This window comes from Hyla sarda, chromosome 1 (genome assembly GCF_029499605.1).
Source record: "Hyla sarda isolate aHylSar1 chromosome 1, aHylSar1.hap1, whole genome shotgun sequence".
Taxonomy (NCBI): domain Eukaryota; kingdom Metazoa; phylum Chordata; class Amphibia; order Anura; family Hylidae; genus Hyla; species Hyla sarda.
This window is the reverse complement of record NC_079189.1, coordinates 534,784,608-534,802,219: the sequence shown is the minus strand read 5'-3', so window position 1 is coordinate 534,802,219 and position 17,612 is coordinate 534,784,608. Positions and strand designations below refer to the sequence as shown.

The following is a 17,612-nucleotide window of genomic DNA, read 5'->3' as shown; positions in this document are numbered from 1 at the left end:
ACTTTAACAGTAACAAAATAGTACACCATGTAGGTATGTGGTATGCACTACAGTATGCTTAAAAAAGTATTTGTGCACAACACCAGCAGTACACACCAGTGTTGCAGCACACAGTCGCTGTGTACTACACCAAAATTGCACTTTCTCTCTCAATCTCACTCCTTACCTATCAGTGCTTCTAGTCAGGTGCTTCTAGTTGATTTAAAAAAAAAAAAGTTTTGCAGTGGAGTACCCCTTTAACCCCTTAAGGACCCTTGACATATGCGTGCGTCATGACATCCTGGTACTTAAGGACCCATGACATACGCGTACGTCATGGAGAATTCCGGCCCCCGCCGTGCACCGGGTGGGGATCGGACCGGGATGCCTACTGAAATCATTCAGCAGGCATCCCGTGCAAATGCCCAGGGGGGTCATTAGACCCCCCCATGTCGGCGATCGCGGCAAAACGCAAGTGAAATCACACGATTTGCGCGATTCCGGGTCATTATGGGTCTATGGTGACCCGGTGACCCGGAATAGAAGGGGGATCGCGGGTGTCCATGACACCTACAATCCCCCTGAAGCGATAGGAGTGAGGTGGCAGGGGTGCCACCCCTCCTATCCCTGCTATTGGTGGTCTAGACGCGACCACCAATAGCAGATCTGGGGCGGGGGGGTTAACTTTTGTTTTCCCCTTTCTGCCCACCCACAATAGGCGGGGCAGGACGGGGAAACGACACAGGACCGGGCGCCGAAGATTTGCTTACCGATCCGGAGGCTGCGGGCGACGGAGATCGGCGGGAGGCGACGGAGATCGGCGGGCGGCGACGGAGATCGGCGGGCGGCGACGGAGATCGGCGGGCAGCGACGTCGTGCAGCTGGATCCTATGAAAGCCGGTGAGTTGCCTAGCGACATCTGGAGGGTACAGTCTGAGACCACTAGATAGTGGTATCTAACTGTAGCCCTCCAGATGTTGCAAAACTACAACTCCCAGCATGCCCAGACAGCTGTTTGGCCATGCTGGAATATGTAGTTTTGCAACAGCTGGAGGGCTACAGTTTGAGACCACTATCTAGTGGTCTCTAAACTGTATCCCTCCAGATCTTGCAAAACTACAACTCCTAGCATGCCCAAACAGCTGTTTGCTGTCCAGGCATGCAGGGATTTTTAGTTTTGCAACATCTGGAGGGTCACAGTTTGGAGATCACTTTGCAGTGTTCTCTAAAACTGTAGCCCTCCAGATGTTGCAAAACTGCAAATCCCAGCATGCCCAAACAGCTGTATCGGCATGCTGGGAGTTGTAGTTGCGTACCTCCAGCTGTTGCATAACTACATCTCACAGCATTCCCTTCGGTGATCAGTACATGCTGGGAGTTGTAGTTTTGCAACAGCTGGAGGCACACTGGTTGGAAAATACTGTGTTTTCCAACCAGCGTGACTCCAGCTGTTGCAAAACTACAACTCCCAGCATGCACGGTCTGTCAGTACATGCTGGGAGTTGTAGTTTTGAAACAGCTGGAGGTTTGCCCCCCCCCCCCCCCCATGTGAACGTACAGGGTACATTCACATGGGCAGGTTTACAGTAAGTTTCTTGCTTCAAGTTTGGGCTGCAGCAAATTTTTCGCCGGAGTGCAAACTCCTAGCGGTAAAGTCACCGTAACCCGCCAGTGCGAATGTACCCTAAAAACACTACACTAACACACAATAAAGGGTTAAACACTACATATACACCCCTTACACTGTCCCCCCCCCCCCCCAATAAAAATTAAAAAAGGTATTGCACAGCAGTGTTTCCAAAACGGAGCCTCCAGCTGTTGCAAAACAACAACTCCCAGCATTTCCTGACAGCCACTGACTGTCCAGGCATGCTGGGAATTTAGCAACAGCTGGAGGCACCCTGTTTGGGAATCACTGGTGTAGAATACCCCTATGTCCACCCCTATGCAATCCCTAATTTAGTCCTCAAATGCGCATGGCGCTCTCTCACTTCAGAACCCTGTCATATTTCAAGGAAACAGTTTAGGGCCACATATGGGGTATCTCTGAACTCGGGAGAAATTGCACTACAAATTTTGGGGGCTTTTTCTCCTTTTACCCATTATGAAAAGGAAAAGTTGGGGGCTACACCAGCTTGTTAGTGTAAAAAAAATGCACACTAACATGCTGGTGTTGCCCCATACTTTTTATTTTCACATGCATTAAAAGGAAAAAAAAATTGTAACGCAATTTCTCCTGAATACGGAAATACCCCATATGTGAGCGTAAAATGCCCTGTGGGTGCACAACAAGGCTCAGAAGTGAGAGCGCACTATGTACATTTGAGGCCTAAATTGGTGATTTGCACAGGGGTGGCTGATTTTACAGCGGTTCTGACATAAAGGCAAAAAAAAGAAATACCCACATGTGACATTTGGAAACTAAACCCCTCGCAGAATTTAATAAGGGGTACAGTGAGCATTCACGCCCCACAGGTGTCTGACAGATTTTTGGAACAGTGGTCCGAGAAAATGAAAAATGTACAGCCCACTGTTCCAAAGATCTGTCAAACGCCAGTGGGGTGTAAATACTCACTGCACCCCTTATTAAATTCTGTGAGGGGTGTAGTTTCCAAAATAGGGTCACATATGGGGGGGTCCACTGTTCTGGCACCACGGGAGGCTTTGTAAACGCACATGGTCCCATTCCAAACAATTTTTCTTCCCAAAAGCCCAATGGCGCTCCTTCTCTTCTGACCATTGTAGTGCACCAGCAGAGCACTTGATTTACACACAGGGGGTATGTCCATACTCAGAAGAGATGGGGTTACAAATTTTGGGGGGGCATTTTGTCCTATTATCCCTTGTAAAAAATTTCAATTTGAGGGAAAACCAGCATTCTAGTGAAAAAAAAACAAAAAACATTTACACATCCATCTTTACACATCCAACTAAAGAAAAGTCGTCAAACACCTGTGGGGTGTTAAGGCTCAATGGACCCCTTGTTACATACCTTGAGGGGTGTAATTTCCAAAATAGTATGCCATGTGGGTTTTTTTTTTGCTGTCCTTGCACCATAGTGGCTTCCTAAATGGGACATGCCACCCCAAAACTATTTCAGCAAAATTTGCTTTTCAAAAGCCAAATGTGACTCCTTCTCTTCTGAGCATTATAGTTTGCCAGCAAAGCGTTTTACGTCCTAACATGGGGTGTTTCCATACTCAGAAGAGATGGGGTTACAAATTTTGGGGGGCATTATGTCCTATTATCCCTTGTAAAAATGTTAAATTTGAGGGAAAACTAGCATTTTAGTGAAAAAAAAAACATTTACACATCCAACTTTAACGAAAAGTCTTCAAACACCTGTGAGGTGTTAAGGCTCACTGGATCCCTTGTTACGTGCCTTGAAGGGTGTAGTTTCCAAAATAGTATGCCATGTGTTTTTTTTTTTTTTTTTTTTTGCTGTTCTGGCACCATAGGGGCTTCCTAAACTCACTCTCCAAAATCCCACTGTCGCTCCTTCCCTTCTGAGCCCTCTACTGCGCCCGCCTAACACTTGACATACACATATGAGGTATTTCATTACTCAAGAGAAATTGGGTTACACATTTTAGGAAGAATTATCTCCTTTTACCCCTTGTAAAAATTCAATAACTGGGTCTACAAGAACATGCCAGTGTAAAAAATGAAGATTTTGAATTTTCTCCTTCAAATTCCTGCTATTCCTGTGAAACACCTAAAGGGTTAACAAACCTTTTGAATGTCATTTTGAATACTTTGAGGGGTGCAGTTTTTATAATTGGGTCATTTGTGGGGTATTTCTAATATGAAGGCCCTTCAAATCCACTTCAAAACAGAACTGGTCCCTGAAAAATTTCGATTTTGAAAATTTTGTGAAAAATTGGAAAGTTGCTGCTTTACTTTGAAGCCCTCTGATGTCTTCCAAAAGTAAAAAGATGTCAACTTTATGATGCAAACATAAAGTAGACATATTGTATTTGTGAATCAATATATAATTTATTTGTAATATTCATCTTCCTTATAAGCAGAGAGCTTCAAAGTAAAAAAAAAAATGCAACATTTTCAATTTTTTTCATCAAATTTTGGAATTTTTCACCAAGAAATGATGCAAGTATAGACAAAATGTTACCACTAACATAAAGTAGAATATGTCACGAAAAAACAGTCTCGGAATCAGAATGACAGGTAAAAGCATCCCAGAGTTATTAATGTTTAAAGTGACAGTGGTCAGATGTGCAATGGCCGTGTCCTACAGTGAAAATTGGCTGGGTCCTTAAGGGGTTAAAGGCCTCTCATGCAGCCTCTGTACAAGTGAATGTGATTGCCAGGGGAAGAAAGAAAAACCCAAGGGGTCCCTGCAAGGCAAACTGGGATTATAGAATAAATATCCTGTTTGTGTACTGCAAAGCTGCAACTGGTATGATGTGTGTTGAAGATTGAGATTAAAGGGGTACTGCAGTGGAAAACTAACTTTTTTTTTTTTCATCAACTAGTGCCAGAAAGTTAAACAGATTTGCAAATTACTTTTATTAAAAAAGCTTCTGAATACTTCTTAGCTTCTGAATACTACAGAGGAAATTATTTTCTTTTTTGGATCACAGAGCTCTCTGCTGACATCATGACCACAGTGCTCTCTGCTGACATATCTTTCCATTGTAAGTACTGTCCAGAGCAAGAGAAAATCCCCATAGCAAACATATGCTGCTCTGGACAGTTCCTAAAATGGACAGATATGTCAGCAGAGAGCACTGTGGTCATGATGTCAGCAGAGAGCACTGTGTTCCAAAAAGAAAAGAATTTCCCATGCAGTATTCAGCAGCTAATAAGTACTGGAAGGATTAAGATTTTTTTTAATAGACGTCATTTACAAATCTGTTTAACTTTCTGGCACCAGTTGATTTAAAGAAAAAACATAAAGTTTTCCACCGGAGTACCCCTTTAACTTGTGTCATTTCAAATTGGTCTGTGTGAGGATAACCATGACCAGTGTGATGAACAGTTGCTCTAGCAAATTAAAGTTAAGGTCCTCCAGATGGTACTTCATAGAAGAACTAAGGACCCATGGAGATTTCAGGCAAATTTGCCAACCTTTCAGAAACACTTAGGTAGGGCAAGCTGTGGTAGGGATCTCCCTGACCACCCCTACCTCATTTTACTCCCAGAAACCTAAGGCTAGGTTCAGACTACGGAATTTCCGACAGAAATTCAGTCGTAAAATTTCCGTCCGAAATTCCGCTTGCTAAAATGTTTAGTGTAGTGAATGGGTTTCCGTTCACAAATTCACACTTAGAAATTTCCACCTGAAGAAAGGCGGTGCTCTTTCTTCAGGCAGAAATCCGCGCAGAACACATAGCAGTCTATTGGAGACTGCAGTGTCCGCACGGTCCTAGCGCCGACTGATTCAGCCGGCGCTGGCCGCACTCGGAATCTCTGGGCAGAAATTTTCTGCCCGGAGATTCCGTAGTCTGAACTTAGCCTAACACTAACACAAAGTGTGTTCTTGTTAACCATTAAGCATGCTTTGCTTTTAACATTATTCTCTCATTACTACGCAGTTATGTCACTGCTTAGAAAAGTTTGATCATCCATTACATTCTAGGATCATTCTTAACAGGAATACACCTAACATTTGTAATTGAGGCCACATTAATAATAGGGTGGGTGCGTCCAGCTTTTGCAAAAATACAAATCCCAGCATGCGTGGACAGCAGAACACTATCTGGGCATGCTGGGAGTTTTAGTTTTACAACAGCTGGAGGCACCCTTGTTAGGAAACACAGCTGAATTCTTCATGAATAATTAAAACTTAGCAATAACACACAGGTATAAAACTCATTTGAATTGGTTGGCTTGCAGTGCCACCTGTACTTTCTTAAAGGGGTACTCCGCCCCTAGACATCTTATCCCCTATCCAAAGGATAGGGGATAAGATGTCAGATCGCCGGGGTCCCGCTGCTGGGGACCCCGGGGATCGCTGCTGCAGCACCCCACTATCATTACTGAACAGAGTGAGATCGCTCTGCACGTAATGACGGGCAATACAGGGGCCGGAGCATCGTTACATCATTGCTCCGCCCCTCGTGATGTCACGGCCCGCCCCGTCAATACAAGTCTATGGGAGGGGGCGTGGCGGTCGTCACGCCCCCTGCCATAGACTTGCATTAAGGGGGCGGGCCGTGATGTCATGAGGGGCGGAGCCATGACGTCACGCTGCTCTGGCCCCTGTATCGCCCGTCATTACGCACAGAGAGAACTCGCTCTGTGCTGTAATGATGGCGGGGTGCCGCAGCGGCGATCCCCGGGGTCCCCAGCAGCGGGACCGCGGCGTTCTAACATCTTATCCCCTATCCTTTGGATAGGGGATAAGATTCCAGGGGCGGAGTACCCCTTTAATGGCGGCTCAGCCATTGTGTGGTTACAAATTGATTTGTTGTTTCTGTATATATGTTGTGAGCTTTTTTTGTTGTTGTTGTTTGTTTGTTTTATATCTGTATGTTATTGGTTATATTAGTCGTGTCTGATGACAGTCTTTGACTTTTGTACCATGTGGTGGCTCCAGTATGGCTGTTACATGTTAGTGATATGTCCTTAATTTAGGCATTCTTATCCAGCTGGGTTGGAGTGGATTGCATCATATAAAAAGGTCTGGCTGCTTTAGGACCCTATTACATGAGCTGACACGCGCTGTTAATGCAATCACGCAGGCAAGGGTGTAGGAACATTTGCTGGATGGTTTGTGCAGTCCTTTGCTTCCATAATTTGATGTTTTTTCTAACCTGTAAAAAATTATCATTGGCTGACAAATGAGCATTTACTCAGGATCATATTGGCCTGTGTAGTCGATAGTCTTACAGTGCAATATTGCCTTAAAGGGGTAGAGTAGGGTAGTTTGTCTACTTGTAGTTCTTTTGTAACATACACCTTAATAAAATGGGAATGGTTGGTGATATTAACTTCCTGTTTGTGGCACATTAGTATATGTGAGGGGGGAAACTTTCAAGATGGGTGGTGACCATGGCGGCCATTTTGAGGTTGGCCATTTTGAATCCAACTTTTGTTTTTTCAATAGGAAGAGGGTCATGTGACAAATCAAACTTATTAGGAATTTCACAAGCACAACAATGATGTGCTTGGTTTTAACATAACTTTATTCTTTCATGAGGTATTTACAAGTTTCTGACCACTTATAAAATGTGTTCAATGTGCTGCCCATTGTGTTGGATTGTCAATGCAACCCTCTTCTTCCACTCTTCACACACTGATAGCAATACCGCAGGAGAAATGCTAGCACAGGCTTCCAGTAGCCGTAGTTTCAGGTGCTGCACATCTTGTATCTTCACAGCATAGACAATTGCCTTCAGATGACCCCAAAGATAAAAGTCTAAGGGGGTCAGATCGGGAGACCTTGGGGGCAGTTTAACTGGCCCACGACGACCAATCCACTTTCCAGGAAACTGTTCATCTAGGAATGCTCGGACCTGACACCCATAATGTGGTGGTGCACCATCTTGCTGGAAAACTCAGGGAATGTGCCAGCTTCAGTGCATAAAGAGGGAAACACATCATCATGTAGCAATTTCACATATCCATTGATGACGAATGGCCCCACTATCTTTGTATCCCATATACCACACCATACCATACATTTTTGTTTTCCAACAGTCTTGGAGGGATCTATCCAATGTGGGTTAGTGTCAGACCAATCGCGGTGGTTTTGTTTGTTAATTTCACCATTCACATCACTGAACAAAATCTTATGCGTAAACTGAGGGTCCTGTTTCAATTTTTTTGTCCTGTTTTGTCCATTCTGCAAACTCAGTGCGCCAATCTGTGTCATCCTCATTAAGATGCTGCAGTAGCTGGAGTTTGTAAGGGTGCCATTTGTGAGTAGCTAATATCCGCCGAAGGGATGTTCGACTAATGCAACTCTCCAGTGACATGCGGTGAGTGCTCCGTTGTGGGCTCTTGCTAGGACAGCCACTGATGTTTCTTCATTAGTGACACATTTCATGCGTCCACATTTTGGCAAATTCAACACTGAACCAGTTTTACGAAACTTAGCAAGCAGATTGCTAACTGTAGCATGGGAGATGGGTGGTCTCATAGTGTGTTTTGCATTGAAATCTGCTGCAATGACCCGGTTACTGCTTTCACAAGACATCAAAACAACTTCTATCTGCTCCTCAAGTGTTAACCTCTACGACAAGGAGAAACTTGTAAATAACTCATGAAAGAATAAGCAAGGAGAAACTTGTAAATAACTCATGAAATAATAAAGTTACATTAAAACCAAGCACATCATTGTTTTTCTTGTGAAATTCCCAATACGTTTGATGTGTCACATGACCCTCTTCCTATTGAAATAACAAAAGTTGGATTCAAAATGGCCGACTTCAAAATGGCCACCATGGTCACCACCCATCTTGAAAAGTTTCCCCCCTCACATATACTAATGTGCCACAAACAGGAAGTTAATATCACCAACCATTCCCATTTTATTAAGGTGTATCCATATAAATGGCCCACCTTGTAGATAGATCCTTAGGCAGCAGAAGCTCCATATACCAGGAAGCTGATATGCACCATGATACAGCTGCTATAGGTAGTTAAGTGAAGCTTTTATATCTACCTGCTTTGGTTTGGAGGTAAACCGAAAGGGCATGGTGTACCAGTGGCAGAAGATGGGAATAAGGAACCTGTTGAAACTGGAAACACTGTCCTGTCTTCCTGGATACATTTCTTTGGGGCACACTCTATATTTAAGTTGTCCAGCAATTTACTCCTTTATTTAAATATGGCCAGGCTACTATTAATTTTTTTTTTTTTAAAGCTATACTTTCCTGCCTGATACCATACTACTCCTAGTCTGACAGTGCCTGCTCCCCACTGCTTACCACTTATTGGTCCTCATCTCAAGAAAGTGTCCGATCCTGTTCCTATTGCCTGGGGTTTAAAACCTGAGCTGTAGGTAAACTTTCCTTCATTTGGGACAAAAATTCAGTATGCTGTCCTGCCCTTGTTTAAAAACGCATTGTTCAAGGCAAAGTAGTTTGTTGTCCTTCCCCTTACACCACACCTGGAACATAAGCCGTACCCCTTAGATACACCCCTGGTTTAACAACATTCTGCAGGTACATAAACTCTAATGCTGATCCTTTTGATCAATCCATATTACTATTCATTCAGTATAAGATTTTTCTTGTGATGACATTGACTGACATTGTTTTTTTTTTATGATCTGAAATCTTAGGTTTTCGATGGCTGGATAATTAAAGGAGAGAAGTTTCCAAGCTCTTTCGATCACCCCCTCTCCACCAGTGAACGGTACACTGACATTTGTGAAGACGGTAACATGCAGAGTATCACACAGTCATCTCAAAATGTAGCAATGATATTCTTCAGAGTCCACAAACCAGGCCACGGCTTCACACTCACAATCCGCAAGACCCCTAATCTGTTCCGTAAGTCAATTCTTTTTCTAACAGCAATCATTTTCCTGAGCTAAGGAAATCATACATCTCTCCAAGGGCGTGAAATAATGAAATTAATCCTAGAACAATCTGATAAATGTCCAGCTAGAAATTGCTATTGATTTTTTTCAGGTACGTTGATCACTACATAAAATATATATTGTACGACTTATGAATATCGTGTGGCGTTGGAAGACTTGATGAGTTATACAATGCAGGCTAAATTATTATTGTTGGCTGTCTTTCCCAACTGGCAGATTAATGCAAAGTAAGGCAAACAAAAATTGAGAATCAATGAAATAGAGAATCAAATAACTACTGCAAGTCAATGCATTGTTATATAAAAGCAAGATAGTATATGTTACACAAAATATAGTGTTAGTGCAGATGTCAGAGAACAGAGTTTGACATGATGTAGCAGAACAGAGCTGTGCAAAATGTACAAAAAGAGTACCAGAGGATACAGCTATCAAGCACATCTCCTAAATTACACAGTTACACTCCTAAACTATACACAGTTCCCACTATACACACTATACACAGTACATTTCTTGCCATTCCCATTAACCCAATAATGATAAGGACTAATTGAAAATTCAATTCTATTACATGTTGTGTAAGATGGAATAAAAAGCTATGAAACGTCTGTAATGGCTGGTGGTGTAGAGGTGGATACGCTGGACCTGTGTGGATGATGGCATGGGCCATACCAGGGAGCAGAGTCTAAGGTGCTGCTGGTATTCACCAGAGCCCGCCGCAAAGCGGGATGGACTTGCTGCAATAGGCGGCACCCAGGTTGCTACCCCTGATATGATTCATCCACACAGGCTGCCAAGGTGTAACATGGCGCAGGAAGGATGAGACAACTCGTAGGCAAGACAGGCAGAGGTAAGGGCAGGCGGCACAGGTGCGTTGTCTTGAATGCAACAAGGAGGTCAGAGGGCAGGCGGCACAGGAGCAAGGTCAGATCACAGAGCAAGAGGTCAGGTACATGGCAAAACTAAACACTAGGAATGCTTTTTCTCAGGATAAGGAGCACAAAGATCCGGCAAGGCAATAGGGGAAGTGTTGACACTTAAAAAGTCACCAATAAGCAAAAAACAATTAAGGGTGTACTGGCCCTTTAAATTTCTGAGAGCCGACGTGCGCGCACCCTAGTAAGCGGCCATGCACTCACCAGCAGACAGAGGGAGCAGGAGCATGGAGAGGTAAGCTACGGGCCGGCTGATGCCTGCAACTGCATCCCAACATGTGGACAGCGCCGCCGCCGGCACTGGGAGACAGAACAGGGGTGTGTTCATGGCCAGCATGTCTGGCCGCAGTGTAACTTCTAACAACGCCCTAATATAATTTTTAAAAATCTTTCATCGTTTTAATAATGTTTTTTGCTTTGCTTTCAGTGAATGAAAATCATTAATTAAAAAGTCAACACAATTATATTCAGTCTAGGTAATTATCTATGAGCTTAAGAGTCTGACATATTGTTATGGCATTTCAAAAGTTTAAGGTAGTGATGATGTACTTTACTGCATAAAGAATACAGATGTATTTTATTTACGGCCATGTTTAAGCAGTTTTGTGCTGTAATCTTCCGAAACTACAGCTGGAAATGTGTCCATAAATAAAATACAGCCATATTTTTTACACAGTGACAGTATACAAGGCCCTGATGTACTATTGTAAACCCGACATGTTTTGTTGGGTTGTGCGCCAGAAGTTCTGTCTGCGCCAGAATGTTCGCCAGAATTTGCGCCAGAATTGGAAAAAAAACCCGACTAACTTTCCATTTTACTGAGAAAACCTGAAAAAAGGGGTGTGGTGGCCAGGGAAAGTGGGTGTGGTCTTCAAAAAAGTGGGTGTGTCCCCGACATTTTCACAAAAACCCACCATATTTACTAAGGTTTCCACAGAAAATGTAGTGGATTTGAGCTGAGGAAAAAAGTGGTTATTAATGTCCTGGGTTTGCAAGGTACTATGTGAGCAGAAATAAAGAAACAGCAGTGGTACTACAGCAAGAAAAGGTTACACTAAGCACTGAACTACTGCTGCTACAAAGATGAATGAAGGGAGCATATTACACTGCAGTACTATTGACATACAGCAGTAGATACACTACTATTTACTCATGGGACATTTACTCATGTCTTTATATATTTCTTTCTCTCTTTTTTTTTTGTGGTATTCCTGGGAATTCCGCTCTTTCTCTCCCTTATTTGGAATGATAGGGAGCTTTTTAGTGATTGTTTAAATAGATTTATTTTTAGAGATATGTAATTTTAGAAAATGAATAAGGAAGCACTCAACTAATGACTCCACTGCTGCATATATATATATATATATATATATATATATATAGAAAAAGCAGGGTGGGCTGCACCTCAAAGAAGTGTGAACATAGGTGCACGCAGTGGCTGGTCCCAGGTCCCGGGTCCGTATCGCTAGAAGAACAGATTTGCTGCAGCACACAGAGTAGTGTCAAGTGGTTTATTTCATTCCAATTGCTACGTTTCAACCGCACATGCGGCCTTTTTCAAGCACAAGTGAACAGTGACCATCGAGCAAGTTATATATGGTGTTCAATAAAGCATCAATTACATAATTAAGTGTTATAAATATATAAAAAACTTACAATAAAAGTGTACAGGAGATACAATACACATAGTATCATGATTAAGTGGGTATATAATGTATGTACCCATAAAGTGCATAACAATACATATAAAATATACATATAAAGTGCATAATAAGTTAAATAGTGCACCAGGTGAAAGATAATTAATCAAACAAATGCAGGAAGGAGAGAAGGCGGAATCTCGAGGCACTCACCCAATCAAAAAGAAGGATGTATAGATATCCTATATACATCGTCACACCCGCATGAGAAGCGGCGTGGTATAATGTATGTACAGCGGCATTGCGGCGCAGCAGCAGCGCACGCTTGTTGCTGTACTTCCGGGAATAGGGCGGCAGCCAATGGGATAACGCCACGTAGGGCCACATGATCAAAAGAAGGATGACGCCCCATGAAGTCACGTGACTAGAAAAATGTTCACGTGACATACACAGACGCGCCTGCGCACGGCAAAGAAAATAGAGCCTAAATCTAGTAAGTAAACAGACGCCATCTTGTAAATGGGTAAAAGTAAGGGCAAAATAGAATTACTAAAAAATAGAAAATAAAAAATAAAGAATAAAAAGTAAAGTGTGGAGGGATGGTATAAGTTATATGTAAAGTAAAAGGGGTCAGCGCTTTAAATGCAGACATAGTAAAGCAACTATTGTGTGTGTGACTGATTCTGCTTTTGCACAGCCCTCAAGATTGCTATTGTCCCAGGTGTGGTACTCTCTCCCACCTGTTGGACTGTCCTGTGGTACATTAAGTTGACCTGGGGGGGTCCGACGGGTGACACATTTGTCGCCATGTAAGTAGATGACGAGGCGTGCTGGGAGTGTTAGTCCCACGGGATATTTTGGGCTTTTGTGCAGGAATGATTGTTGCTTTACTATGTCTGCATTTAAAGCGCTGACCCCTTTTACTTTACATATAACTTATACCATCCCTCCACACTTTACTTTTTATTCTTTATTTTTTATTTTCTATTTTTTAGTAATTCTATTTTGCCCTTACTTTTGCCCATTTACAAGATGGCGTCTGTTTACTTACTAGATTTAGGCTCTATTTTCTTTGCCGTGCGCAGGCGAGTCCGTGTATGTCACGTGAACATTTTTCTAGTCACGTGACTTCATGGGGCGTCATCCTTCTTTTGATCCTGTGGCCCTACGTGGCGTTATCCCATTGGCTGCCGCCCTATTCCCGGAAGTACAGCAACAAGCGTGCGCTGCTGCTGCGCCGCAATGCCGCTGTACATACATTATACCACGCCGCTTCTCATGCGGGTGTGACGATGTATATAGGATATCTATACATCCTTCTTTTTGATTGGGTGAGTGCCTCGAGATTCCGCCTTCTCTCCTTCCTGCATTTGTTTGATTAATTATCTTTCACCTGGTGCACTATTTAACTTATTATGCACTTTATATGTATATTTTATATGTATTGTTATGCACTTTATGGGTACATACATTATATACCCACTTAATCATGATACTATGTGTATTGTATCTCCTGTACACTTTTATTGTAAGTTTTTTATATATTTATAACACTTAATTATGTAATTGATGCTTTATTGAACACCATATATAACTTGCTCGATGGTCACCGTTCACTTGTGCTTGAAAAAGGCCGCATGTGCGGTTGAAACGTAGCAATTGGAATGAAATAAACCACTTGACACTACTCTGTGTGCTGCAGCAAATCTGTTCTTCTATATATATATATATATATATATATATATATATATATGTATACATCCTTGTCAGTTCACAGCAAATGTGTATATAGTAGTGTTCTGATGGGGTGGTGGGTTATGCATAAAGTCCTGATTTAATAATACATTCTTCTAATTCAAGACATTTTTCTAAATAACATAATTTTTATTTTATTGTGTTTTATCCTATAGCCTGCAATGTGATTTCACAGTCACCTAGTGGGAAGTTTACTATGATCATTCCCCATCAACATAGGAACTGCAGTTTTTCTATAATATACCCTATTGTGATCAAAATATCGGACCTAACGCTGGGCCACTTCAATGAGCTACAGCTAAAGGTATGACTAGTATTGTTAGGTCTGTGTAACCTGTTTTATGTCATTCACTTTTTAGAGACCTCTAAAGCTGGACAAAAATACCAAATAACCGCAGCCCTAAAGGAATATCTAGTGAGAGGCATATTCATCCTACTCTGTCCTATCTTACTGTATATCCTTCTGATCCTAATGATTTCATTATTCTCTTTGTATTAATATATTGTGGGAAAAGCAAATAGAATATATGTTCCTGTATATACAGAAACCACCACCAAAAGGATGTGGCGGAGCTGGAGACTTTGTGGAGCTCTTAGGAGGTACCGGGTTAGATACATCCAACATGTTCCCTTTGGCTGATCTCTGTCACTCATTTCATGGCTCTGGTAAGAGATGGTTTGTGCTATGTTTCTTAAATGCTATAGTTATTAAATAAAAAGTATTTTATGTTTTGGGGCTTTTCTTGATGTTGTGCTAACTGAATGTCTTAATAAGTCAGATATTTATTAGCATAATTAAAGCTACATTTGACACATATCTTTTTTATGCTATAAAGAAGATGTTAAAGGGGTTATGCTATCCTCCATATTTGGCACCAACATTAGACTTGGTAGGGGTCTGACTTGTGACAAATCAGCTGTGTGAAGAGGGGCGCAGCACCTTTAAACAGCTGATTGGTAATGGAGTTTGACCCAATCTAACATTGATGACCCATTAACTAGGATAACACCTACAAGGCTAGGTTCAGACTACGGAATCTCTGGGCAGAAAATTTCCGCCCGGAGATTCCGTGTGCGGCCAGCGCTGGCTGAATCAGTCAGCGCTAGGACCGCGCGGCCACTGCAGTCTTCAATAGACTGCAATGTGTTCCGCGCGGATTTCCGCCTGAAGAAAGAGCACCGCCTTTCTTCAGGCGGAAATTTCCAAGCGGATTGTCCGTTCACAAATTTCGCTTCACAAATTCCGAAGTGTGAATTTGTGAACGGAAAATCATTCACTACACTATGCATTTTAGAAAGCGGAATTTCCTCCTGCAATTTCAAAGCAAAATAGCAGGCGGAAATTCCGTAGTCTGAACCTAGCCTAAAGGTATAGTGCACAGGATTTTTTTTCTCTCTCTCTTTCTCTCTCCCTCTCTCTCTCTCCCTCTCCCTATCCCTCTCTCCCTATTTTTCTCTCTCTCTCTCTCTCTCTCATTACTGTAGCTGTATAACAAAAAGTAAGGGGAGGATTAGTAAAAGCAAAGAGTGGCACTAATCACTGGATATCGATGTTAGTTGTCCTCCTTTTGGGAGCCATAAGGAAAGAAAGAGGAGCTTACAATGCATGCGTAAAGCCTTTAACATTTTTCACATTTTGTTATGCTGAGGCCTTGTGCTGAAATAAAAAAAAATATATAGTTTTCCCCATTCAATCTACACTCAATACCCCATAATACCCCATAAAGTGAAAACAGAATTTTAGATTATATAAAAAAAAAAATTGACTTTTTGCTATGACACATAGTTCTAGTTCTGGCTCCTCCCATTTCTCTTCATCATCTCTGAGATGTTTCTACACCTTGATTGGAGTCACTTGTGGTAAATTCAGAAGATTGGACAGGATTTAGAAAGACACAGCCCTATCTATATAAGGTCTCACAGCTGAAAATCCTTATGAGAGCAAAAACCAAGCCATGAGGTGGGAATAACTGCCTGTAAAGCTTAGAGAAGGGATTGTGTGGAGGTACACATTTGAAAAAAGGTACAAAAGAAAACTCTGCTGCACTGAAAGTACCCAAGAGCACAGTGGCCTCCATAACTCTTAAATGAAAGAAGTTTGGAACAACCAGGACTCTTCCTAGAGCTGGCCGCCCCTCCAAATAGGGGGAGAAGGGTCTTGGTAAGGAGAAGGGTCTTAACCAAGAACTCAATGGTCACTTTGGCTGAGCCCCAAAGTTTCTGTGTTCAAATGGGAGAAACTTTCAGAAGGCCAAAAATCAATGCAGCACTCTATAATCTGGGCTTTATGGAAGAGTGGCCAGAATGAAGCCTCTCCTCAGTATCAGACAAGTGAAAGCCTGCCTGTAGTTTGCCAGAAATCACCAAGAAATCACCAGAAGTAAGATTCTCTGGTCTGATGAAATCGAAATTGAACTTTTTATCTCAATTGTGAGCATCATATCTGTAGGAAACCAGGAGCTGCTTATAAGCTACCCAATATCATCCCTAAAGTAAGGCATGGTGTTGGCAGCATAATGCTATGGGGTGTTTTACAGTGGTTGGGACAAGAAAACTGTTCAGGGTTGAGGGAAAGCCAAATAGACCAAAATACAGAGATATTTCTATTGAAAACCTGATTCAGAGTGCTTTTGACATCAGACTGGGCTGAAGGTTCAGCTTTCAACAAGACAATGACCCTAAGCACACAGCCAAGACAACATAACAGTGGTTTAGGGACAACTATGTGAATGTCCTTAAGTGGCCAAGCCAGAGCCCTGACTTAGTCGCATATTTCTAGAGAGACCTGAAAATGTTTTACTTGCATAAACAATGAGATCAACCAGTGAACAAGCATTTGCTATTCGACGGCTGATCACTGGGCCTAAAACACAGGAAAATATTGGTCTGTTTGGCTGATAATTGCCCCAAATAATAGGGCCCTTACTCATCACCAACGGATCTGAGCTACAGCTGGAAGCATTGCTGACTAGTGTTTGTTATCTCTGCAGCTCAAATGAAGATCGGCTGTGACAACAGTGTTGTGCGGATGGTGTCAAGTGGTAAATTTATTAATAGGGTAACATTCGAGTATAGTCAACTCGACAGGCAACTGGAAAGACAGCAAGGCAACAGTGTGGAAGAAGTCTGCTCACCACTCCATTGATCTGGGGGCTTATTTTTTAAGTAAAAATGTTATTTTACAATAAATTAATTATTCATGAACTATTCATTTAAAATATTGTTTCACTTTCTGCTGTTTCCAAACCAGGGTTCAAAATATAATGTGTATAAATGTATAGCTTATTTTTATATACATATCCCCACTTCTATATGAATCAAGATGGTAATATTAGAAAACCATTGAATAATTGTTGTGTTTATCTCCTGTCATAAAACCCTCCCAAGGGCCATGACAAAATCATTTCATGAGGTCAAATAAACTGGGAGGACTACAACAGTTTTTTTTCTCTCTCTCTCTCTAATGTTAGGGCAAGAAAATAAAATGCCTGAACACAGTAGATGGTGTACAATATATATCTACAATGTGCTTTATGAAATCTGCCTCATAATAAAAATGGCCTTGTTGCCCATTGCAACTAAAGTTCAGCTTATATTTTTCCACTGCTGTGAAAAGTCAGAACAGTTGCTGTATATAAAGATTAGGGCAGGCAGCTGTGGAAGATGGGGCTGTTACTCATACTGCTAGGAATTCTGTTACATCTGGTCAAGACAGGTATGTATTCCACTGGCACCCATCTCTTGGGACATAGATCTCTTTAAAAGGGGCATTCTGGGTTTTACAGCGCCGACACT

The 17,612-nt window shown here is 42.0% G+C and overlaps 1 protein-coding gene across 1 annotated transcript in view; it reads left to right on the top strand.

Moving 5' to 3' along the window:
- The window catches only part of CRHBP (corticotropin releasing hormone binding protein), a 31,401-nt gene extending 14,046 nt beyond the window's left edge, over positions 1–17,355 (top strand). Inside the window, exons 4-7 of the mRNA XM_056552435.1 lie at positions 9,230–9,440; positions 13,973–14,121; positions 14,363–14,483; positions 16,808–17,355. Of these exons, the coding sequence (XP_056408410.1) occupies positions 9,230–9,440; positions 13,973–14,121; positions 14,363–14,483; positions 16,808–16,962 (636 nt within the window). The 3' untranslated portion in view covers positions 16,963–17,355. The remainder of the gene's footprint in view (positions 1–9,229; positions 9,441–13,972; positions 14,122–14,362; positions 14,484–16,807) is intronic.
- The last annotated feature ends 257 nt before the right edge of the window (positions 17,356–17,612 follow it).